Source organism: Mastigoproctus giganteus, chromosome 7, assembly GCF_048544385.1.
Source record: "Mastigoproctus giganteus isolate SK-2022 chromosome 7, ASM4854438v1, whole genome shotgun sequence".
NCBI classification, from domain to species: Eukaryota; Metazoa; Arthropoda; class Arachnida; order Uropygi; family Thelyphonidae; genus Mastigoproctus; species Mastigoproctus giganteus.
Window position 1 is genome coordinate 170081516 of NC_143581.1, and position 25604 is coordinate 170107119.

The 25604-nt window shown below is 41.2% G+C and overlaps 1 protein-coding gene across 2 annotated transcripts in view; it reads left to right on the forward strand.

The window, feature by feature from the left end:
• LOC150083328 (HAUS augmin-like complex subunit 1) overlaps positions 1-25604 on the forward strand; it is a 188490-nt gene that overhangs the window by 43405 nt on the left and 119481 nt on the right. Inside the window, exon 4 of one of the 2 annotated variants that reach the window (XM_090377185.1) lies at positions 21350-21484. The exons of the other annotated variant lie outside the window; for it this stretch is intronic. Within the exon in view, the coding sequence (XP_090233311.1) occupies positions 21350-21484 (135 nt within the window). The remainder of the gene's footprint in view (positions 1-21349; positions 21485-25604) is intronic. 2 annotated transcript variants of the gene reach the window in all.

The window sequence follows — 25604 nt, forward strand, 5'->3', positions numbered from 1 at the left end:
TGGTGATTTTAATGTTCACAACTCCAGCTCAGCTGGCTTCTGTTTTATAGTCACACTGAAGCAGCTGGTTGAGATGCTTAGGCTTTTGCAATTACTAATGACCTTGCACAGATTGTTCATTTACCTACAAGAATACTGGACAATCCTAATCATACAGCCAATAAGCTTGATCTTTTTCTTGCAAACAACCCTTCTAAGTACACAGTCGAAGTGAGAGGTCCTTTAGGCACTTCAGATCACAACTTGGTGGTTGTTTCTTCTCCAGTGGAGCCTTTACCTCATGGCTATTCCGAACCTTGTGTTGTTTGGCATTACAAGAATGCAAAATGGGATGACCTGCGAGATTTCTTTTCTTCTTTTCCTTGGTTGGATTACTGTTTCGAAACTTCTGATGTCAACGTTTGCTCAGATCGTGTTAGTGAAATTATTCTTGCAGGAATGGAATCTTTTATCCCACACTCCACTTTAAAATCTCATCCTTTATCTAAACCTTGGTTTTCCAATAAATGTGCTAAAGCTGTTCAAGAGAAGAATGTTGCATATTGTAATTGGCTTGTTTATAATTCTTCAGTTTCATTTTCTGCCTACACCAAAGCTCGCAACAATTGTAAAGCAGTTATTAATCAGTCCAAAGTAGAGTTTGAACAGGCTAAGAGTAGAATACTTGCTTCTTGCCGTAATGGTAGCCGAGCATTTTGGTCCCTTGCCAAAGCTATTGGCCGCAACTTTTGTCCATCTTTGGTCCCACCTCTGTCCAAACCAGGTCGTTCTGTTTTCACTTCAGCCAAGGATAAAGCTGACCTGCTATAATCCCATTTTTCTTCCAACTCATATATTAATGATCTTGGTAAAACACCTCCCACCATTCCCAACATGCTCCATTCAATGCCTCCTGTGGCCTTCCGTCAAAAGGATGTTAGAAGGATATTGACAACTCTTGATGCTAAGAAAGCTCCGGGTCCCGATGGTTTTTCTCCACTTGTTCTCAAAACCTGTGCTCCTGAACTTACTCCTGTTCTTGGCCGCCTTTTTTCACTTTCTTATTCCAAAGGTGTTTTTCCTTCTGCTTGGAAATTTGCTCATACCCAGCCAGTTCCTAAAAAAGGGTGACAAATCCCTCCCATCCAGTTATCGTCCCATTGCAATTACTTCTACTCTTTCTAAAGTAATGGAGAAATCAATTAACCGCCAACTCTTAAACTACCTAGAAACCTTTCGTCTGATCAACGATCGCCAGTATGGATTCCGTCAGTGTTGATCCACTGGTGATATTCTGGCTTATGTTACCCATTTATGGACTAATTCAATGGAAAGGTTTGGTGAAACACAAGTAGTTGCTCTTGACATCTCAAAGGCTTTCGATCGTGTTTGGCATAAAGCTCTTCTCAACAAGCTTCCATCTTATGGTTTGCCAACCGTTTTTAGTAATTGGTTATCCAGTTTTCTCTCTGATCGTTCACTGAGGGTGATGGTAGATGGCTCTCTGTCTTCTAACTTCTCCACTAATGCCAGTGTCTCCCAAGGTTTAGTTCTTTCCCCCACTCTTTTCCTCTTATATATTAATGACCTTCTTTCATTGACTGGAAATCCTATCCATAATTTTGCCGATGATAGCACATTGCATTCCACTTTCCATTTTGAGAAACCTTGTCCTGCCCAATCAGCTTCAACTTCTCGAAAATCTGCTACCAATTCCTTAAATGCCGATCTTCAGGTAATTCTCCAGTGGGGCGAAGGCAACTTAGCTGATTTCAATCCTTCTAAAACTCAGTCTTGTCTTATATCTTGCAAAAAAGGATTCTTCTGCTCCTATGCTTATCTTTAGTAACGCTCCAATTTCTGGGCAAAATGATATATCTCTTTTGAGGATTACCCTGACTTCTAATCTCTCTTGGCACAAGCACATTACAAATATTGCTTCCTCTGCATCTAAAAAACTTAGTTTTTCTCTTTTGCTCTTGGCATTACTTTTCTTCCAAACAGCTGCTCACTCTGTATAAATTGCAAATCCGCCCTGCCATGGAATATTGTTCCCACCTCTGGGGTGGTGCCCCCAAAACCTCTCTCAGGCTTCTTGATTCCATTCAGAAGAGGGCAGTTAGGTTAATTAATGATTCATCTCTAACAGAGTCTCCACTCGCTGTCTCATAGACGTACTGTTTCTGCTGAATTGGCTTCTATAATTCCCATTCTCTCTTTCAGAACAGTCCGAACACATGCCGCCACCAGCCAACATCCATTTACTGTCCAACTTCAAACTCACAGAACCAACTTTTCATCTTCCTCGTTTATTCATTCAACTGTCGTTTTCTGGAACAACCTTCCTTCATAGGAATTCCCTGAAAATTACAGTCTACTGAAGTTCAAGTCCAATGTCAACAAATATGTTCTTTCGTCTTCTCAACCTCCAACCCAAGCACGGTACTAAGTACTGTAAGTTCTAATACCTCTCGTTTGGGATTTACATAAAAAAAAAACAAAAAAACCTGACAATTATTAAAAGAATGATTTCTAAATTGCCTTGTGCCAACTGTGCAAAACTATTTAATGCTGAAGAATCCAGTAAAAGTTTTATTGCAATTGGATAACACTCCAGGCCATCCAAAAGATTTGTCATTGAAAATGTTGAAGTACTGTTCCTACCACCCAATACAACTTCATTGTCAGCCATTAGATCAAGGCATTATATGTACTGTTAAAACTCATTACATCAGAAAATTTACAATGGATTTTGGAAAAAATTGATTCCGAATTTATTGAAGTGATGGAGGCATGGAGACATTTCTCTATTGTGGACTGTATTGGAATCATAACTTTATAGCTCAAGAAATAAAACCAATAACATTAAAACCAAATTGTAAAAATGTATGGCTAGAGTCGGTTCATTTGGGAACTATGGTTGAACCGGCAGAAAACAGAATCGGTGCGATAGTAGATATTGCTAAGTTGGTAGGAGGAGAAGGTTTGATGAAATGACTACTGAAGATGTTCAAGAATTACTGGTAGAAAAGAGGCTGCTGAAGTGGAGGTAAACCAAACCAATTCAAAGGATGATAGCGTAGATTAAAATTCTGAAGTTTCAATTTTACACTAAAAAGCGCAAGGCATAAATTTAGCCGAGCAATTAGAATCTTATTTTCTGAATGCAGATCCTTTGACTGAGGGGAACACAAATCTCCAAAGGGTGCTTCAAAAATGCTTAAATCCATACCATGCAATTTACAAAGATCTATCAAGCAAAACCAAACAAACCCAGATTACTGATTTTTTAAAAAGAGCAGACGCTGCAGAAGAAAGTTCAGAAGGTGAAGATATTCTGCAACAGAGAAAACATTCTCGTTTGATTGTGCTTAGCAGCGGTGAAGAGGCAGAAAATTAAATGAACGTACATTATCTGATATATATATATATATATATATATCACAGTTTGTAAGACTTTGGTTTAGTTATTACTATTTTTAATAAAAATTAAATTTCTGGTAGTTATAAAATTATGTATTTTTGTTAGCTTTTGGAACATAACCCCCCTTTTTGTACTGGTTCTTAGTCCCGTGTACCATGGTTTTGCACTACATGAGATTTTGAGAACCTAACTACCGTGTTATATGGAGGGTTACCTATATATACTAACAAAATCGCAAAGAAATTCATTTATTAGATGTAACATTATAAATTTCAAAAACTGGTGTCAAATAGAAATTACAACATTACAAACTGGATAACAAAAGAAGTTCACATTACTCACATAGAATTATTTTTTTAAAAATGATATGATTAAAGCACCTTGCCTAGATGTGTATAGTGTAAAGTGTGTTTAGGGTCAAACGGCACCAGGGGTTTCCCCCATCTCCGCGTTGCTTTCATTGTGAGTGAACCAGTTCGCTGGGAAATGCCAGAGATTTAAAAGTGTATGGATATTGTATATGTGTAATGTCATGTACCGTTGTTCATCTGGTCGTTTAGCTGCTGAGGCCCGACGTTGCCCCACTTTCGCCCCGTGGAGGCAGACCAGGAAACACCAGTAGACTAAGATTTACTCTGGCAGGTCCTGCCGCTTAATTTCCTGAGATTTCGGCGGCTAGGACCTATAAAAAAAAAAAAAGAGGAAAAGAAAGTTAAAAAATAAACTATGATATAAATATATATATATATATTTTTTTATTTATTTATTTTTTTGCTAAATTCTATGGGGAATAACGCTAAATTTTTAAACGCCGAGTGTATGGGCGAAAAACGTAATTTGGAGATGATTAAATCAATTCCGATGTGTAGGGCATTCGCTTGCATATGTGCAGGTAGAGTGGGTGGGGAGACTGAAGTGTGGGGGAAAAGACAGAAGTATGGAGTCGAGAGAGGAGGCAACTCCAAGTCACAGTGGAGCATGCCCATGCCCCACCAGAAGGGAAAGTGGGAATGGCGAGAAGTAAGACAGTAAGAGAAGTAAGAAGTGAGACAGTAAGACCGTCTCTCCCCCCCACCGGGGATATGGGTATTAAAGATGAAGGAGGCTAGGGTGCCCTCTTCAAGTCGCCAAATGGCGTTTGGCAGCTGTGCTGCGTTAAGTCTCTTTTCTTCAATATTGAGTCGATTTCAGTCCAGTCGCTCATGGGGTAAGCTCCGTCCTTGTGTTTTTCACTCACTTGTCTCAAGGTTTTTCTCTGTAGTAACTCTGTTGATAGTATTTTATGGTCTTGTACAGTTTAACTTGTGGTGATCATTCTTCAGACACGATTTATGGTAATCAGCAGTTTCTCCTCTCGAAGAGGTCCTGCGCATATTGAGAAAGTGCTCTGTATTCCTCTTCTGTGTCAATGAAGTGGGATTCCAGTCCTTTCGGAAGGTAGTGTATCTTTGTGTTCAGGATGCCTCTGAGATCTTCGTATTCTGGGCAGTCGTAGACCAAGTGGTTCCAGTTCTCGATCTCCCCACATGTGCAGTTGGGGTCCTCAACAAGGCAGAACCCAAGCAGCTTCTCCTTAAAGGGACCATGACCAGTAAGGAGCGAAGTCAAATGCTTCCCCGGAAAGTACCAGGCTGGTTGCTTGGGATATATTTTGCTGAGGTTGGGAAGGAATTTTCTTGTGATTTCTCCTTTTGTTGTATCAGTCCATCTTTGTTGCCACTCCCGAAGTAGGTAAGCCTGTAATCGGACTTTTTCTGTTTTTGTACTACTCGCTGGGTCAATTATGAAATCCTGGAAGGTGGCAGCAACCCCCCTGGCATGCAGGAAGAGCAAGCCAGCTTTTACAGTCTCCAAATCGAGGGGGAGCGCTCCAGCGAGCACCTGCAACGCTGGTGTGCTTACTGTTCTGCATGCTCGTGTGGTTGTTAGTAAAATGGTCCTTTGTATCGTATCCAGAGTTCTCCTATTGACTGCAAGCGTCGTTTTGCTGTACCACACTGCAGCAGCATAAGTTATCGCAGGGATGAAGGTTGCCTTATAATACAACATTAGTGCTGTTTTTTTTTAATCCCCAGTCTTTTCTCGTAACCCTCGCCACCAGTGCCGAGTAACGTCTTGTCTTCGTCCTTATATATTGTAGGTGAGGTTGAAAGGATAAGTTTTTGTCTAGGATAACTCCTAGATATTTCATTTGGTTGGCAAGTTTAATGGTCACACCTTCTATTTTAATTTGGGGTGGACGCCGTATTTGCAGGGTTCCTTTTAGTAGAATAGATGTGGTTTTCGTCGGTGAAAATTTTTAACTGGTTTCTTGTAGCCCAATTTTGTATTTTCTGCAGAGCTTGGTTTGCGGTAGTTTCCAGTTGGGCTCTTGAGTCAGCCTCAATGGTAAGAATAAGGTCGTCTGCAAAGGCCTGGGCTCCGATCAGCCCCAGGTTCAGGAGCTCGTCGAGAACCATATTCCAAAGGAGTGGCCCCAAGACAGACCCCTGCGGGCAGCCCCTGTATACAGATCTTGTGACTTTTTGGTAGTTGGCATTTATTTCTACTTTCCTGCAAGATAGGTAGTCCTCCATTACCTTGTATAGGTTGATAGGGACTGCTGCCACCCTTAGTCTGGCTAGGACGCTCGGCCACCATAGTGAGTCGAACGCCCCAGCAAAATCAATTGAAATGACTAGTAGGTATTTTTTTCTGCATTCCTGTGCCTTCCGAAGCAGGTTTCCAAGTGCATCCACTGTGGAGGAACCCGGCTTAAATCCGAACTGATTCCTAGCCGCCAGGTTTGTCCTCTCATAGTGGTTTTTGATTCGCTTGTGCAGCAGTCTCTCATATAGTTTGCTGACCACTGAGAGCAGTGCAATAGGTCTATATGACTCTGGGCAGTCCGGTTTTTTGTTAGGATTTTTAAGTAACAACTTGGTGTTTGCTGTTTTCCATGCTGTGGGGAATTTGCCTGTTTCCAGGCACCTGTTGTAGAGAGTAAGTAGTAAGTGCGGTGCAAATTCTGCAGTTTTCTTCAAGATCTCTGGTTCGATCATGTCCAGTCCTGGGCATTTGCGATTTCTGATCTTGGTGGTAGCCTCACTGAGCTCTTCCAGGGTGAAGAGGGGTTCAATTGTCGAGGTGTTATAGATTGCGTTGTCCTTGCAAATTTCGTGTTGTTCTTGCATGGTTAATATTGCTGGTTCCTTGAAGATTTTGTCCAGTATGTTGCCCATTGACTGCTCCCAAGTGGTCGTTAGGTTTCCCTCCGGTGTCCTGGTAGTACTAATGACCTCGCCCCTGGGAAGCTTATTGGTTATCACCTTGTAGACTATGCCCCAGGGGTCGGTGTTTCCAGAAGTAGACACTAGGCGCTCCCAAGAACCCTTACTTTTTTTATGGTGTCTGTGTAACGGTTCCTAGCTTCTCTGTAATGTTGTCTCAGGACCTCCACCTCATCTTCAGGCCAGGTTCTGCGAGCTCTCTGGAAGTCTTTGGTTTTGGGGTTTTTTTTTTTTATCACTCGATCACTGATGTTTTGTAATAATTTTGTAGTTTCCCTCTGAAGGTCATCCGGGTCGCTCCGGGGGTTTATGTTTTCCAGATTGTGTCTAATTGCCGTGGTGAGCAACTCTCTATACAGTGTCCAGTCTGCATTTGCGACTGCATATCTCATTTGTGGTTGGTTTGTTTGAGTTATTCTTGTTAGTTGTCTTTCAACTGAAAAGGTTATTGCCCGGTGGTCTGAGGTGGTCCATGCTTCCTCCACCCTCCAATTAGTCACATGTCCGGCCATACTCCTGGTGGCCAGGGAGACATCAATTGTGGCCTCCCAGAGGGTGCTCGAAAATGTTGGCAGATGGTGGGGTCGATTTAGTACAGTTAGATAGGATCCTGCAAGGTAGTCTTCTAAGAGTTGTCCATTTCCTCGCCTGTCTGGGGTGAGGCTGTGCCATGCCGGGGAGCGACAGTTGACATCAGCTCCAATGATGACTCTTTGATTTGGTAGGGTGTCCTGTAGGCATCGTAGGTAGTCGATTGCAAAGCCTATATCTTGTCCCGGTCTGCAGTAGAGTGCCACGACATATAGAGATCCTAATGCTGTGCCAAGTTGTGCACAAGCTGCCCATGGAGTACACAGCTGTGTGATTTTAGTTGTGCTGATGTTGGTGTTTCTTACCAGAACGGCAGCCCATGGGGTGTTGTCATCCGTGTGGATCACTTTATAATTGTGTGGGTACCCTGCGACCCGCTTTAGATGTGTATACGGTTCCTGGACTATAATGACATCCAAGTTTTCGTCTTCGGCTTTGGTCCGTAACTGGTCAGCCACTGATCTGGCGCGTTGTGTGTTAATTTGGATTATTTTCAGCATATTTGTGTTATAATTCTTAATTCTCGTTCCCATAGTTGATCCTGCTTTGGTATAAGGTCTTGGTTCGTTGGTATGTAGGGCATTTCGGGTCCCTAAGTGAGTGCTTGTGGTCTAATTTCATAGTCTTGCAGTTAACGCAGGTGGGTTCCTTATCTTTGTGGGGGCAGGCGTTAAAATCGTGGCCTTTTTCAGAACAGTGGCCACATGTTGGGGTGGTTTGCACACATGTGTGTCATGTGGCCAAACTTACAGCAATGGTAGCATTTCGGTATGATTACTCGTTCGTGATAGCGGTAGCTTCCCCATTCAATGAAAACCCTTGTTTGGTCTTTCAGGACCTTCCAGGCCTCCGGGGTAAGCTCAATTACCCAATTTTTATTTATTCCGTTTCTCGCTTGTATGAAGTATTTGGGTATTACTGTTTCTTGTGGGTCCTTTCCCGGGATTTTGCTCTGTAAGTTCTTGTGGTACAGCTCAGACGCTAGTTGGTTAGGTGTGACATCCTTGCCCACGTCATAAATTATTATCGCCGGACCTTTTCTTTTTGGTGGCTCAGCTGTTAGGCCCAGGGCAGCAATCTTGGGGTTTTCAATTATCTCTTGCATCTCTCGCTTTGACTCGGTTTCGATCACGAGTCCTACGCTCCTTAGTTTGCGTATTGCTCTTATTCTTGTTTGCTGGAAGTCGTCCTTCATAGTGCTTATTAGTTTGTTTTTGATTTCGTCACTTGTACCAATTTCCTCGGTGTTTTTGCGTCTTAATATTACAAGGTTAGGCGTTGGGAGTAGCGTTTTTTTCTCTGGTTGTTCCTTAGCTGGTATATTTATTACAGTTGGTGGGTTCCTCAGTGCATTTGCATAGGTAGGGCGCGCTGTTGCATTTGTGTGCCCCTACATTCCAGGTAGGCCTCTAATTTGGCCGCGTTTTTTTTTGCCTCGCTGTTGACCTTGTGGAGGACTGTTTCTAGTTTAGTCCAGATTCCCACAATCTCGCCTCTGAGGGCTGCAGTGATTCTGTTCGTTGACTCTTTTAGTTTGTTTTCGAGCTCTACCCGAAGGGCCAGTACCTGGTCTAGCACAGAGCCTTCCGGCAGCCTGGGGTCAATGTTTGGGGATTCAGGCTGTTTGCTTGCTTCTTCGTTGTTTTCTGTTCGTACATCCTCTTTATCTTGTTGTTCTTTATGTTCGCCTTGAGATCTTGTCTCCCTTCCCAACTTCGGGGTGGCGTATTTCTTGTACTTCTTTTTGGGCGTTGGCTGTGGCAGTGCAATGTTGCAGTCTCCACTTTGCTCTATTATTTGCAATTCGTCGTTTTGATCTTGTTTGTGATGTCCTCTTGTTAGTTTTTCTTCGTCCATAGTTTGTTCTGTGATTTTCTGATTTGAATTACTCATTTTGTCCCAGTTGGTGTCTGACTTCGGATCCTCGAGGCTGTTGCGGATTAACGAGTTCAGGACCTCTCCGTCCGGAAGAGCCTTTGCGATGATAGCAAATGATGCCGACCGTGAGTCCGTGGCGAAATTTTTTGCCTGACAACGTTCAGTTCAAGTTTTTAACTTACCCCGTTACAATTTGGTGGGGGGGGGGAAACGCCCGAGAGTGAAACTAGTCTTTGAGAGATCAAACTAATTTCTGTTGGGGTTTTCTATGACGGAGGTTATAATGGTGAACAGTTTTTACACTAATGGTGTAGTTACGATGATTTGATCCGTCCATGAGAGTCTATGGCAGATGGGGGGGGGGGACACTAGAATCATTGTTCCTTGCATTTAAGTCCACAATAAAGTTTCAATTTTGGGGCAGAAGCACTATTCACTGTTACTCTGATTGGGACACCTCCCCAGTCAAGTGCAAATACTCTGTATAGTGCCTTTAGATGGATACATTTTTTTTATTAATACACACAATTTACATACATTCATTTCATATATATACAAAACTTATATAGGTTTATATACAATTATATATACATTTCCATCATCCAGGTGTATGTATGTATTTATGTAGGTTACTGGCGGTTTCCAGGGTTCCCCCTATGTCCGCCGTCTATTAAGCGGTAGTTATTGCCAGCAGAATTGTAATGATTCATCTAAAGAGAACGACTTGAATTTTGATACGACATCAGTGATTATTTTGAGTTTAATTTAGGTTTAGCCGCGTTTTGCTTTGGGATTACTATTTACACCCGCGCGTGCGAGAAGTTTAAGTTTAGCGTTAGTTTAGTATAGGGTGACATGAATGCACTAGGGAAGAATTAAGTTTATCGCTAGTTTTAGTTTTGGAAGTTTGGAAGGCGCGAGATAGAGTAGTATGGCGTATTAGACTAATTTAGTTTAGGATTCTTAATGCTGATAGCACTTAGATCTTTGATGTTCATTTTAGTGTGTGTGGAGTGTTGTATATGTTGTTGTGGCTGGCATCTGGCTTTTAGCAGCAGGGGGCTGAAGGCAAGAAGAGCCTCAACCCCCGCTCCCGTCCCTAGCCGCGAGGAGGCAGCCAGGTTCTACTATCTTGTTTAGAATCAGTTATCAATAACACATTTTGTGTTAACTCAGCTTCAATCTATATAGTTGTGCACCCGGATCCGCAGGGCCCAATCCTGACCTAGATCACGGGACACACCCATAGTATTTTAAATTCAACATTGGCTCTACATGGTTTGGAGTGTGCCCAGTTCCCGCAGGGCCCAATCCTGTCCTGGAACGACCACACCCTTAAATTTTTGGGTTGGAATTACTGAAGTAACATGGTTTGGAGTGCGCCCAATTCCCGCAGGGCCCAATCCTGACCTGGAGTTGAAGCGCACTCAATCAATACGTTGATTTCGTTGATTTACATTGATTCCAATACAGTCTGTAGCAGTGTTTATTCTTGTGTTCCTAGTTTCCTGTGGCTTGTATTCTCTTTCTACGGGAGAATACCTTTTCCGCGAAGGTGGCCAGCGCTGAGAAGGACTCGGGGCTGTCGAGTAGCATTGGCAGGTCATTGGGGTTGTAAACGTTTGTTACAATTTGGAGTTGTGCTCTAAGGTCCACATAGTAATTGCAGTCAAAGATGATATGGGACACCGTCTCAAGCTCCCCGCAAGCACAGTTGGGGGATTCAACCAGGTTGAAAGTGAAGAGCTTGGCATTTATGCTGCCATGTCCTGTTAGTAGAAACATTGTATAGAGTCCCGGGTTGATCCAGGGCTTGCTTGTTTTATTGATTTCTATAACTTCTGGCAAGTATGTAAATGTTATTCTGCCAAGGGGAGAATCGGTCCAGTCCCTTTGCCAGTCAGCTAAGTACAATTGTCTGAGCCGGTTGTTATCTTCTTTAGTTGGTAGGGCAGCATCTATGCTGTATTGTGCTATCCTCTTGGGAATGGGCTGTTTTCTTTGGTATTGCAGGAAGGTGTCAATCACATCGTATATTACTGGACGTTTCCCACGGATGACACTTAGGGCAGCGGTGGAGATGGTCCGGCAAGCCCTGGAGGTGGCCAGGAGGAAGAAGCGTTGGGCTCGCAGAAGTATTTTGCGGACTTGTCCTCTGCTCAGGCTCGGTGCCCAAGCTCCTGCAGCGTAGCAAACAGTGGGGAGGAAGAGGGTATTATAATATAGTCTTAGCGTTGATGGCTTTATCTTCCATGATTTCCTGGTTATTTTCATTAGGTTTCCTGTTAAGATTTTGGTTTTCCTTAGCAAGTACTTAGCATGAGGAATGAAACTGAGCTTGCTATCCAGCATTACCCCCAAGTATTTGTATGAATCAACCACTTTGATTGTTGTGTTCCTAAGTTTGATCTTTGGTGGCCTACGTGGGTCAAGGTGGCCCTTTAAGAGCATCTGGCAAGTTTTCTCTGTTGAGATTGTTAGCTTATGGGTTATGCACCACTGGTCCAGATCTTCCAGGACATCCGTGGCTAGTGTTTCCAATTCCCGCCTGGAGTTTCCGTTTATAAGCAAGATTAGGTCGTCTGCAAAGGCTACCTTTGTGATTTGTGGTTGACCGATGGCGAGCCACCCGTCAAGGACCAAGCTCCAGCAAAGGGGGCCAAGAACTGATCCCTGGGGGCAGCTTAGAGGTTTACTACCCTTTAGATGGATAGGTATAGGTATAGGTATAGGTATGTTGAGGGTCTGACGGCTCCGGGGATTTCTCCCATCTCCGCGTATGTTCTTTGTATCGAGTGACAGTACCCTGTCTATGCCAGAGGTTTAAAAATAATGTATGGGTCATGTGGTATGTAGTTTGTTGTGCCCATTGTTCATCCGGCCTGTTGGCCGCCGGGCCCCCAGTGGGACCCGGCGTTACCATACCTAGCGACGGGGACGCCGGCCGGGTGTACCAAGAGACTAATTATACTCTGGCAGGTCCTGCCACTTACTTTCCTGGGATTTCGGTGACGAGGACCTAAAATAAAGGTTGGAGTTATCGCTAAGTTGGAGTTATCGGTTTAAGTAAAATTGCATTTAGAAAGCGCTGCGTGGGGTTTTACGCTGAAAGAACTATTTGTAGAGAGCCTAAAAGGTCGGGCAAAATTTGATGTGATTTAAATTTGGACATCTGGGGCAGTCGCTGTACAAGAGAAAGTGTTGGGAGGGTAGGGTGAAGACTGGGGGGATGAAATAGGAAGAAGAGGGGTCGGATAGAGAGGTGACCCCACATTTTCAGTGGGGCATGCCCATGCCCCACCAGAGTGAAAATATGGGGAGGAGAGGAGAAGAGCAAATACCCCCTCCCCTCCCGCTCCCCGGAAAAAAAAAAAAAAAAAAAACCGCACAAGGGAGTGCAGTTTTGGGTCGATAGTAGGCCATTCAAATCATCCTCAAGTCTTGTCTTTCTGTGGTATGGTGAGTTTATTGCTTGTGTTTTTTTTTTTTTTTTTTTTTTATTACTTGTTTGACCTCCTGCATTCTTCCTAGTTGGGTTGCCTTTGGTATATTTCTATCATTGTTTTCCTTCTAGAAAATAGATCCTGGGCATATTGACTGAGTGCCTTGTAGTCCTCTTGAGTGTCTAGCAGTCTGGGTTCTTGGTTGTCTGGGATATATTGGATTGACGTTATTAGCTGTAGTCGCAGGTCGTCATACAAATCGCACTCAAACATTAAGTGTCTCCAGGACTCCGGGTTGCCACAGGGACAGTCCGCGTTATTTATGATACCAAGTTGGTGAAGTTTAGCTTTAAACGGGCCGTGTCCTGTAAGGAGAAAGGTGGTATTTCGACCAGGGTGAAACCACACTGGCGCCTTAGGGTACAGCTTGGTGACAGTGGGGAGGAATCTTCTGGTCACTGCACCTTTTTCTGTGTTGCTCCATCTCCTCTGCCAAATCTGGATGAGGTGGTCGGTGATTCTTCTCTTCTCATAGTTGCGGTCATTAGTGATGTCAGTGGTGAGGTCATACATCGTAGCCGATGTGTTTCTGGCAAGATGGTAGAGCAGACCACAGCGGGTAGCTTCGAGATCCAGGGGTAGAACTCCTACTAGGACTTGGAGGGCAGCCGTGCTAGTTGTTCTAGTTGCTCTCGACATGGTAAGGAGGATGGTCCTCTGAATGGTTTCGAGGATCCGTTTATTCACTTCTAGTGCCGCCCTCGCGTACCAGACAGGGGAGCCATATGTGATGGCAGGGATGAAGATAGCATTGTAGTACAAAGACAGGGTAGTACGTCTGAGTCCCCAGTCCCTGCGAGTGACTCTAGCGAAGAGGGCCGCGTATCTTCTTATCTTTTGTTTAATATATTCTAGGTGTGGTTTGAAATTTAATTTTCTGTCCAAGATTATTCCTAGGTATTTAATCTGTTCGCACAGCTTAACTGTTTTGTTCTCAATCTTAATTTGTGGTGGTCTCCTTAAGTCTAACGTACCTTTTAGCAGCACCGAATTTGTCTTGTCGGGTGCTAGTTTGAGCAAGTGTAGCTTCGTCCAATCTAGCAGCTTTTGCAGGGCATCATTTGCTTGGATTTCTAAGGAGGATCTGCTGTCAGCCTCGATGGTCAAGATCAAGTCATCTGCATAGGCCTGGGCCTCCACACCACCCAGATCCATGGCGAGGAATTCGTCCAGGACAAAGTTCCACAGGAGCGGCCCCAGGACAGAACCCTGGGGGCAGCCCCTGTGGACTGGGCGACTGAGGCATTTATATGGTGTGGTAACTTGCACTGCTCTATCAGCCAGGTAATCCTTCATGCAATAATAAAGATTCAATGGAAGGTTGGCAGCTCTGAGTCTCGCCAAGACGCTCGGCCACCAGAGGGTGTCGAACGCCCCAGCGAAATCCACTGCGATGACGAGGAAGTATTTCCTTTTACAATGGGCGACTCTAGAGAGGAGGTTCTGTATTGCTTCGATAGTGGATTTGCCAGGAGTAAATCCGTATTGCTTTGTCATGTTAGGATTTGCTTCATCATAATGCCTTGTGATTCTTGTATGTAGCAGCCGTTCGAATATTTTACTGAGGGTTGGTAGCAGGGCTATGGGTCTGTAGGAACTAGGTGTCTCTGGTGGCTTTGTTGGGTTTTTTAGGATCAGTTTTAAATTTGCTTTTTTCCACTGTAGTGGAAATTTACCTGCTTCCAGGCAGCAATTGAATAGTTTTAGCAGTAATTCAGGTATATGTTCCGTTGCTTCTTTTGCCATCTCCGGTTCAATTAGGTCCAATCCAGGGCATTTCTTATTTTTCGCGCGGCTTGCTGCATCCTGAATTTCTTCTAAGGTGAAGGGGAGTTCTATTTGATCATTATTATAGGAATTGTTTGCTTGGCAGATAGCCTGCTGCTCATCTGTTAGTGTTGTTGGCAGCTCCTGAAGGATGTTGTCCAGGATGTTCCCAATCGACTCCTCCCAGGTTATGGTTAAATTTCCTTGTGCTGTTTTGGTGGCTGTCACGACTTCCCCCCTGGGGAGTTTGTGAGTGGTAATTTTGTATACCACCCCCCAGGGGTTGCTGTTTCCTGACCCTTGTACCAACCTCTCCCATGATTCTCTTTTATTTTTCTTTATCTGTTCAGTATAACAATTTCTAGCGATTCTATATTGGTTCCTGAGTTCAGTGACTTCTTGTTGCGGCCAATTCCTCCTAGCCCTCTGAAATTGTTTCCTTCTGTGTTGAACTATTTTCCTCATTCGTGTGAGCTCTGGAGTCCACCAGGGCGTGGCCCCTGCAATGGGGATTCTTCTCTTCATGGCTTTCTCTGCTGCTTCTGTTATTATTTTTGTTAAATCTTTCTGGAGTCGTTCCGGGTTTTCGCTCCCGCATTCCTGCTCCCTCAGTGTGTGTAGGTATTGCTGGCCTGCTGTGCGTAGAGTCTCTCGGAAGGTGTCCCAGTTTGCCTTGCTTAGGGCGAATCTATTTAGCGTGTGCCTGTCGGCAGCTGTTCTTGTCAAGTTCCTTTCTATTGTGAAGGTTATTGTACGATGGTCCGAGGTCGTCCAGGCATTTCTAACCGTCCAATTTGTGATGTGGGTGTCTATGTTTCTTGTGGCTAATGTTATGTCAATCTCTGCTTCCCATAAGGTGTTGCAGAAGGTCGGGAGGCAGAAGGGTTGGTTTTTAACAACAAATATGGAGTTGGCCAGGTGCTCCTCGAGCCTTTGCCCATTTGTTGAGCCTCTTCTTTCAGGCGTGGTACTGTGCCAGAGGGGGGATCTGCAGTTGACGTCTGCCCCCACTATTATCTTGTTTCCGCTTAGTGCAGTTTGAAGATTCTCCAGGTATGTTATCGCATAGTCGATTTCTGCCCCTGGCCTGCAGTATAGAGCAACCACATAAAGACTTCCCAGAGAGGAGACAAGGTGGGCACATGCTGCCCATGGTGTGCAGAATTGTGGGATTTTTGTGACCGTGATATGGGGGTTCCTGATTATCACAGTTGCCCATGGGGTTTCATCTGTGTACTGCACAATTTTGTATTTAATAGGATACCCCCGTACTTGCTTTTGGTGCGTGTACGGTTCCAATATTATGAGGATGTCAGCATTTTCATCGTCAGCTTTTAGTCGGACTTGCTCCGCCACCGCTCTGGCACGCTGTGCATTGAGCTGGTGGAATGTGAGAACGCTGGAGTTGAATTGTTTATGGTGTGTGGCCATAATCTATTCTCTGTTGGTAGGAACTCTTGATTTTTTGGTATGTCGGACACCCAGTATCGCGGATGGAGTGTGAGTGCTCCAGTTTCAGACTCTTACAGTTTGCGCAGGTTGGTGCGTCGGTTTTGTTGGGGCAGGTATTGTACTCATGCCCTTTGCCAGAGCAGTGGCCGCAGGTCGGCTCTCTTTGTGTGCAAGTATGAGTGGTGTGGCCATATCTGCAGCAGCGAAAGCACTTGGGTATGGATATATGTTCCCTGTATCTCAGGCTGCTCCATTCTATATATATTCTGTTTTGGGTGCTTAAGATTTGCCAAGCAGATGGCGCCAGTTCCACCGTCCAATTTACTCCCATCCCGTTCTTTGCTTTTATTTTGAACTTTGGAAAAATCAGCTCAGAGGGTTCCAACTCTGGGAAGTGGCTCTGTAAGTTCTTTCTATAAATCTCGTTGGTTAATTGCTGCGGATCCATGTCATACTCTACATCAAATATTAGTATAGTTGGGCCTTTCTTTTTCGGTAATTCTGCCTTTAGCCCTAATGTGGTTATTTTCTCATTTGCTTTTATTTCTTCTATCTCCTTCTCGCTCTCAGTCTCAATCACGATCCCTGGGTTCCTGGTTTTGCGGATAGACTTTATCCTGGTGTTTTGAAAGTCTTCCTTCATATTATCTATGACTTTTTGTTTGATTTGCACACTTGATTGGTTGCTGTCCCCGGTAGGTCTCAGTATCACTATATTTGGAGTTTTTGTGAGTACTTTCTTCTTTGGCACTTGTAATTCACTGGTTTTTTCCCTCTCACTTGGGGTATGCCTCAGCGCTTGGGCATATGATGGGGCGCGCTGTAGCATTTGTTTGCCACCATCAGCATCTTTATATGCTTCTAGAGCTGCAAGCGCCCTCTGGTGCTCCACATTTGTTTGCAGGAGGATTGTTTCTAATTTAGTCCATTGAAGGACTATGTCTGCTCTTAAGGTTGAAGAAATTCTGCTACTGTTATCTCTCATTATATTTTCTAGAGTGGCTCGCAGGGTGAGCACTTGCTCAAGGACTGTTCCCTGTGGCAATGGGAGATCCGGGGGGGAGATTTTTTCCCCTTGTTTTTGCTCTTCTGTGTTTTTGCTTGGCTCCTGTCGATCTCTTGCTTCACTATTGCTCCTCATTTCCCGGTCTGGTTTTTCAATATTGTACCTCTTGTTTCTCCTCTTGCAGGTGGTGTCTTGTCTGGTTTCGTCTTGTTCTTCTGGTTTGTCCAGGCTGGGTTTCACCGCTCGCTTGTCGGTAGATGTCTGGGAACCCTCTGGCTGGCCTTGTTGACTGTCTGGCATCTCCTCCAGGTCTTGTGTTCCCATACCCAGAATTGTATAATGGTGCCAAAATAATTTTTTGCAGCAGGATGAAATCTGCGGGATGAAAGGGTCTGAGGGGCAGTTGCTTTGCTGCTGGGGTGCAGTGTTTAGTTCAGAGTCTTGCGAGTGGGAGGGGGGGAAGTCTTAACCCCTAGATATGAAGAATACTGGATGACGAGCTTGGTTTATTGTTCGTCCTGGGGAGCCATTGGGAGCACGGCACTGCGCCTATTATTATATATATATATATATATATATATACATGTTCTCAATATCTTAAATGTAATTAAATTAATAACTTCTATTCATATTTTAAATCTAATAAATTTAGTACCAATAAATATTCTGGATATAGATGTCTTGAGGTACGTAGCTACCAACTCACGCAACGGTCACTCAAACAGGGCTTGACCAATCAGGGCTTGACCGCGTGGCGTAAATTGAGAACAAAGGCCTTTGTTTATTAACCAGCATGCTAAAGTCAAACAAGGAAAACTATCAAAATATCCAAAATTCATTATGAAAGTTACATGTGGTTGTAGAACTGTTCAATTACTGTTCCCGATAATTACTATCATCAATATTTAGGAATTATTTGTTGTACTATTCACTTTAACAAAATTGGCAATATAACAATATGCAATGCAAAATCACGTTGTGACCCGGCGAGATCAACGCTAATAAAAATTTTCATAACTTTCGATTACCTTGGCCGATCTTCACGAAGTTGATGTCCATGGACACATCTTGAAAAGAGGAACTTGATGGACACAAAATAAATGAAAATGTGACACTTGAAACCAATAAACGGCACAACAATAACGGAGCACCAAAACTATGCGTGTGGCCAGTACTTGGTCACCCCCGCTATTCGCGGTATCTGTATTTGCGGTTACTGATTTAATATAAAATGAAACCTAAAAAAATGTGAATTTTAAAGCGCCGTGTTTTCTGCCATAAAAAAACATGGGCGTGGCTAAAATTATCTTTCCCGGTCAAAACAGCGCTCAGTGGGTGGGGGAGAGGGGTGACAAAATTGTGAGCGTGGATGTTTCTTGCTAATCCTTGTTCAGTATGTGTTATGCACTTGTCATGGAAGGTTTCGTCATTTGCTTTTAATTTATATACTTATAAATTGAATAAATTTATATGCTTCCAAAAGTGATAAATCTACCGTTTTGCAGTGTAAAACAGACTTTTTCGAGTGAGTTAATGGAAGAAAGTGCCTTATTGTGGACAAGTTCTTTCTAACCCGTACAAAAATATGGCTACGAATAACAAGGGAAATGTAAAAAGATCAAAGAAGGTGATGACATTAGCGAATAAAATTGAGTTATTAGATAAAATTTCTAATGGTGAAAGTGTCTCCTCAGTGGCAAAACATTATAAAATCAATTAGTCAACGGTACGATCAATCAAGAAATTGGAAGAAAAATTCCGCCGTAGTGTCCGTGAAAACGCGCTAATTGCTTCAAAAATTTGCTCTGTAACTTTTGATGTTCAATTAGAAAAAATGGAAAAGGCTTTAAATCTGTGGATAGAAGACCGAACTCAAAATAAAATTCCATTAAGTTCACTCATCATTCTTGAAAAGGCAAAACTTCTTTATCAACACTTTAGCGAAACTGGTGATAGCACTGGCGGGATAAGTTTTTAGCTAGCAAAGACGCTGGTTTGAAAGATTTGTTTGAAATTTTTAATAAATATTACATTTAATATTAAATTGTTTCTTATTTTCATTTCGATGCCATATGCTTGCATTTCTCTACGTACTGTCTATGTACATAGTCATATTATGAAGGTACATATAATACATACATAGACAAAATTTTAGACTAGTTTTTCTTATATATTTCATACTTTGGAACGGAACCCCTTTATTACTATGAGAGCCATAACTTAGTATTTGCGGAATTTCTCAGGAACGTAACCCCCCCGCTATTCGCGGGGGTTTACTGTACTTAATCTTGTAACAAAATTGAAGTTAAAATTGCTATTGGAAGCTATGTTATAAATTTCTAAAACTGGTATCAAATTGAAATCTTAGTGACTACTTTCATTTGCATAGAAAAAAGGATTTGCCCCTCATAACATTGTTTTTTGGGAAAAAAGCATGCTTCTCACAACAAATCGGTTTTTTTTTTTTTTTGGAGGGAAAACAAAAATTATACACTCCTTCTTTAATGTGTTTAGCATTTACCTAACAAAATTTCAAGGAAATTTATATATTGAAAGCTGTCATAAATGTCCAAAAACTGGTATCAAATAGAAAACACCACATTACACACTGTTAAAAGAAATGTTTACATTACTTTCTTAGAACGTTTTAATCTGATATTAGTACAGCACCTTTCCTGGATGTGCATTTAATCAATTAAGAAAATTTCAAAAAAGTCTCTATTGATAGCAATATAATAAACTTCAGAACACTGTTGTCAAATTGAAACATTCACATCCACTTTATCATGCCTGGAAAAAAAAAAAAAAAATTTATGCCACACACAATGGACGTTTTTTAAAATTTGTATTGTTACAATATCTTTTTTAGTGTGTATTTGACTGTAATAACAAAATATCAAGAAAAATTTTTTATTGGAAACTGCATTTTAAATTTAGAAAAATCAGTGTCAAATAAAATGGAATAAATGTGGTATTTAAAAAAAAAATAACTGCCTCTATTATTAAGAAGTTATTTAGTTTTGCGAACTAGGTAATATTACTAATTGGGGTGGGGGAAAACTTAAGAAAATTTCTTGAATTCCAGCATGCTATTGAGTGTTTATAATTAAGGTCTCTTAGATCCTGCATGCCATTAGCATAACAATTCCTTGGGGCAATGCTTAAGGGTTAAGTGCAGTTGCACATACCAAGTTGAATATATTTTGCTCCATAATCATGTACTTGTATGTTGACTTGATTGAGTATTTCTGAATCAAAATTTTTTACTTATAATTAATTATGTTGATAGAGTAGCTGATTTAGATTTCTCTGAAATGACACTAGAAGTGTGTGGGTGGGTGGGTGGGTGGGTGGGTGATAGACTGAAGGCCTGAACATGGCTTTGGCCATTTTATCTCCTTCAGTAAAGTGGTCGTATTGCACCAATTGATAAGAATCATCTACCCCCTAATACTGCTTAGTGTCACAGAGGCTTTTCCACTCTCTATGAGGTGTGCATACCACATTTCAATTCCTGCTAACATGATTTACACATGGAGAGAAATATAGGGTTCTAATAGTCCTGTCAGAATGAAGGTACATGCAGAGGATTTGGATGTCACAGAACACTAATGTAAGATATAATAAAAATCAAAAAGAAAATTAAATTTGCTAGTGGCAAAGTTGCATTTTACTGCTGAAAAGCAACCTCCATTGTTTTTGTGGCAGTGATGCTCATTCCATTGCTGTGAGCATCATTGCCACAAATGATTGAAGGCTGAAGATAGACTGAAGGCCTGAACATGGCTTTGGCCATTTTATCTCCTTCAGTAAAGTGGTCGTATTGCACCAATTGATAAGAATCATCTACCCCCTAATACTGCTTAGTGTCACAGAGGCTTTTCCACTCTCTATGAGGTGTGCATACCACATTTCAATTCCTGCTAACATGATTTACACATGGAGAGAAATATAGGGTTCTAATAGTCCTGTCAGAATGAAGGTACATGCAGAGGATTTGGATGTCACAGAACACTAATGTAAGATATAATAAAAATCAAAAAGAAAATTAAATTTGCTAGTGGCAAAGTTGCATTTTACTGCTGAAAAGCAACCTCCATTGTTTTTGTGGCAGTGATGCTCATTCCATTGCTGTGAGCATCATTGCCACAAATGATTTGTTGCATTGTATGAATCAATTAGTCTATTCCAAAAAGTTTTAAGAATGTTGGGGAAAGGTGGAAAGTTCTCCCCCATTTTTTTTTTAACAACAGTCCTGTCCACAATGCCTGAATTGAGGTGATTGTTACTGACTTATCCTTTGGAATTTATTAGAAAATACTGATGAGTACCTTTTACTGTTTTTTTTTTTTTTTTTTTTTTCAACCTTACTTTACAGCAAGGTTTGGAGGGAAAAAAATATGAAATAATATAAAATTTGTTAGCTAAAAGTTGGTATATGCTGTTTTTTTTTTTTTTTAAATTTATTTGTTTTTAAAAGTTTTCTTCTAGGATTGCATGCTTTGTTTCAAAACAGCATGAAGATTGAAGAAAATCTAGCATCAGAAAAAAAATTATATATGACTTTACTGACCAGGACAAAAAATATCCTACGGAAGGTTCAGCAATTTGAAAGGTTGGTTGCACTTTTCATTAAGTGCTCAGTTCTAATCATGAAAGTAAATTGCATTTTTATTAAATGTTGCTTTATCCTGTAAATACTTTTGTAAATGTTTCTGTAGGTATAAAATAATTTAGACATTGAGGACTCATCTTTTTTGATATAACAGTGCACTTTAGTATGGATGAACAATTGGGAAAAAAAAATTTTTTTTCATGACTGGAAAGCAAAATAATTTAAATTAATTGCATCACAGGAATTTGTCTTTAATATAGATAGATTTTCAGACCTTATACCTTGCACTCCTTAACATATTTCATAAACTTCAAAACCCCCCTTTCAGAACAAGTGCAAATATACAGATATGACATAAAAACTTAGCTATGATTATGCATACTTTTATAAATGAATATTCCTTCAGTACATTTAATCACATATATTGAAATAAAAATGTGCTTCATACTTGGATTAGTTTTTTATCATTTTTGGATTAGTGTGTGTGATGAATTAATGTGTATACCAGGGTTGGGAAAACTTATAGGTCATAAAAGTTTACAAATTATTATAGCAAAATCTAAAAACTGCCCATGATTAATTATTACATTATAGTAATTAATGGATTGATATTGGTTATGTGATACAAGGAAGCCAAGTTTTTCCTGAGCCAAGCAAAATAAAACTCCTGAGTGGATGGAAATATGTATCCCTCCTCCCAGATACTGTTGGCATTTGAATTAAGCCACCAAAGCTACCCATGGAAGCTACTACATCAAGTTAAGGTTGCAAGGAATATGATAGAATAAACTCGCTTACTTAATCTGTAGCTTGCTTGCACAATGGAGTCAGGTCTTGGTTGTTGTTTTAAATATTAATTGATGCCCGCACATGACTCTTCTAAAATCTTGTCACCACAGTTGATCTTGCTGTTATTCATACAGTGGTTTATGCCTGCTGTAGTAGTGATCATTTGATGATGTTGGTTTCAAACAAATGAAGCTAATGGGTGTGTTGGTTGCATTATCATATTCAATTAAATTATGGTATACTTATCAGCCAGAAGATTGTTTCCGTTTTCCAGAAGATTTTTGATATTTGTCTTTTACTGTTTTCTGGCAACTTTATTTATTTTATTATTATTTTTTTTCAGATTTCAATTGTTTTTCTTATCTTCTTTAATATGCAATATGCATTATATTTTATTTATGAATGCTGACTTCTTTGCTTCCAGTTAGGCAGCCTGCTCATGTTTAGCATGCCAGTTGTCAATCACTTGCTTGATACTTGCAGAGGGTTTTGATTTGTTCACTTGTGATTAATTCTCCTAATTATTTGCTTTTAAAAATATTTTTTGGAAATGTGCAGCTTACCTGATGATTGATTTCTTTTTGTGACTATTATTCTCATTAAGTCTGTCAGATGTCAGCCACTAATGTGAGGTCAAAACAAAAATCCATTTTAAAATATTTTTCCTATAAATTTTATAGGCAGTAACAGTGCTGTTTGTTTTCACTCAGTGTTTTTTTTTTTTTTTTTTTTTTACCTTCTATCTGATGCTCTGCGTTATTGAACATTTTTTTTTTTTTTTTTTTTTTTGTGCTTTAGAACCTGTGTGCATTAATGATGCCAGTTTGTGTACAAGATGTGATAGCCCAATTTGTGTTTAGTCCACAGTATACACTGCTCATCATCATGTGCTACCTAAAAAGAAAAGACTGATTTACATGCAGATTTGCATTCATAACTGTGATGTGGGCATAAAAAATTAGCAGGTCAAGCTGATTGGTGTAGTAAAATATCTAATAATGTGTCTGTTCCTACCTTGATGCTAGAATCTGGAGGTGCTATAAAAACGGGTAAGTATTAGTGGGTAAATAAAATAGTAAGCAAGTGACCACCTAAGAGTGTGCAGTGTCTTTAATAACTTGTAAAGGATTGATGACCAACAGATCTGATTTGATTTGGCTGTCAGAAGCTGGAGGGTCAACATGCCAAATCACCTTTTGTGTGGGTCATGATGCCCAGATGGTTGTACACTGCTGGTATCAGCATGTACAGCAGAGTACTTGGACACATCACCAAGGTTCCAGTGCCATAAGAAAAATAGGAGGATGGGCAGATCCATTGACTAGCAATGGGAAACAGATCTCTCATACTCTGCCATATTTCCCACATTGTAATGCCATCCCTGTGTGTGCTTGTGTTGTGGAGCATGGTTAGCAGATGACTGCAAGAAGTGTAGCTGCATTCTTGCTATCTATTGAGTCATCTGCCTCTGATGCTATTTCATTGTTGTCAACATCTGCAGTGATACAGGGAGAGCTACTTGGAGAAATAAGAATGGTATTGTGTTGTCTTTAGTTATGTTTCTGTTTCGGATTCAGTGATGGTTGCATGTGCTTCTAGAGAAATGCTGAGAAGAGAGGTAATCTAGCCTGCATCAGGAGACAGCATAACGGGCCAATGCCTACAATTATGGTTGAGAAGCTATCAGTTATAGGAGCTGTTCACTTCTGGTTTTTATTGATAGCATTTACAGCAAGATATTATGTTTTTACTATTCTTCAATCAGTGCTTCTGTCCTTTCTATGCTCTATTCCAAACACTATTTTACAGCATGATATTGCCTGCCCGTGTACACCTCTCGTTAACAGATGGTGCTTAAGTGATATGAGCATACTTACTTCCTTGGCCTGCATATTCATCAAATCTGTTGCCCATCAAACACATTTGGGATGTGATGGACACTTGCTGATTTCTTCCTGTCAGTCACCTACTATAGTTACCCAACTAACACCACAAGTGCTAGAAGCATAGCCCAGTATTCACCAATATAATATTGGTGAATACTGGGCCTTAGTAAGAAGTCAAAATTGACTTCTTACTAAGGTTAGCCACTTGTATTGCTGTTTGTGGTGGTCATGCTTCATTTTTAATCCCAGGGGCTCACATTTATGTGAGTATGGGCCTGGCATACCCAGGGTCCTGATTGCTGGATATCATCATTCTTCTCTCTCTCTTTCTGGGTAACTCAGGATTTTTTTTTGGCTGGTGGAGCAAAAGCCTCAGGCTTCCTTGCACCACATAACTAATGATGATAATAATAAGTTAATACTATTGAATTGATACACAAACTTAATCTTTTGTTGTCTACATTGATATCTGGCATTCCACTTATTTTGAGTTAAAAGCATGCATCCTTTTAAACACAAGGTACTTTCAGTGACAAGCAGTACAGTTATTTAAAATTCAAATTTTTTCACTTAAGTCTTAATTTTTCCAATGCGCCTATATTATTGAAGTAGTGCATGTGGCCATTTTATTAAGAACACCTACCCTTTTATGAAATGGAATGCTCCTTCAGTATTAAGCATGTGTTGTTGAACGTGGCATGGTAGTCGACACCAGTATGGATATTATTTTGGAACTGCAACCCTGCTAGAGTTGGCATGTACAGCTGTGTCTCAGGTGTATCTAGATTAGTCCAGTAATCAAATAACATCTAGCCAGTGGCAACCTCTTGGTCAGGAACAGCTTTTTGTTCTAAGAGTCCAACAGTGGCTGACAAGACTTATGCAGGGTAACAGAAACTGTTGCACTGGTGGGAGGACCAGAATATGATGAAAACAACGTGAGTACATGGACCCATTTGTGCCATGTGTTAATGATATAAGCTGCTGATGTAGGGAGTGTTTTTATGGTGCAGATTGGGCCCCTTAATGGCTCATCATTTGAATGTCACAGGTTATCTGGAAATTTTCTGACCAGGTGCATCCCTTTATGGTTATACTGTATCCTTTGTAAATTTGTGAATGGATTCTTCCAACAGGATAATGAGCCATGTCACAAGGCAAGAATTGTACAGAACTAGTTCCATGAACATGAGAGTAAATTCAACCTACTATGGTGGCCTCCCTAATCACCAGGTCTCAATCCAGTCGAGCACATGTGAGATTAGGTGGAATGAATTCTTCAGAACAGAGGTTCACAAGCATCCGGTCTGCATCAACTATGGAAAGCAGTTGAGTCAGCATGGATCAGCACCACTGTGGCATGCTTACAATACCTTTTTGATTCCATAATATGATGAATCCGAGCTGTTATGAGGCCTAAAGGGAACCTAGTGTACCTAATAAAG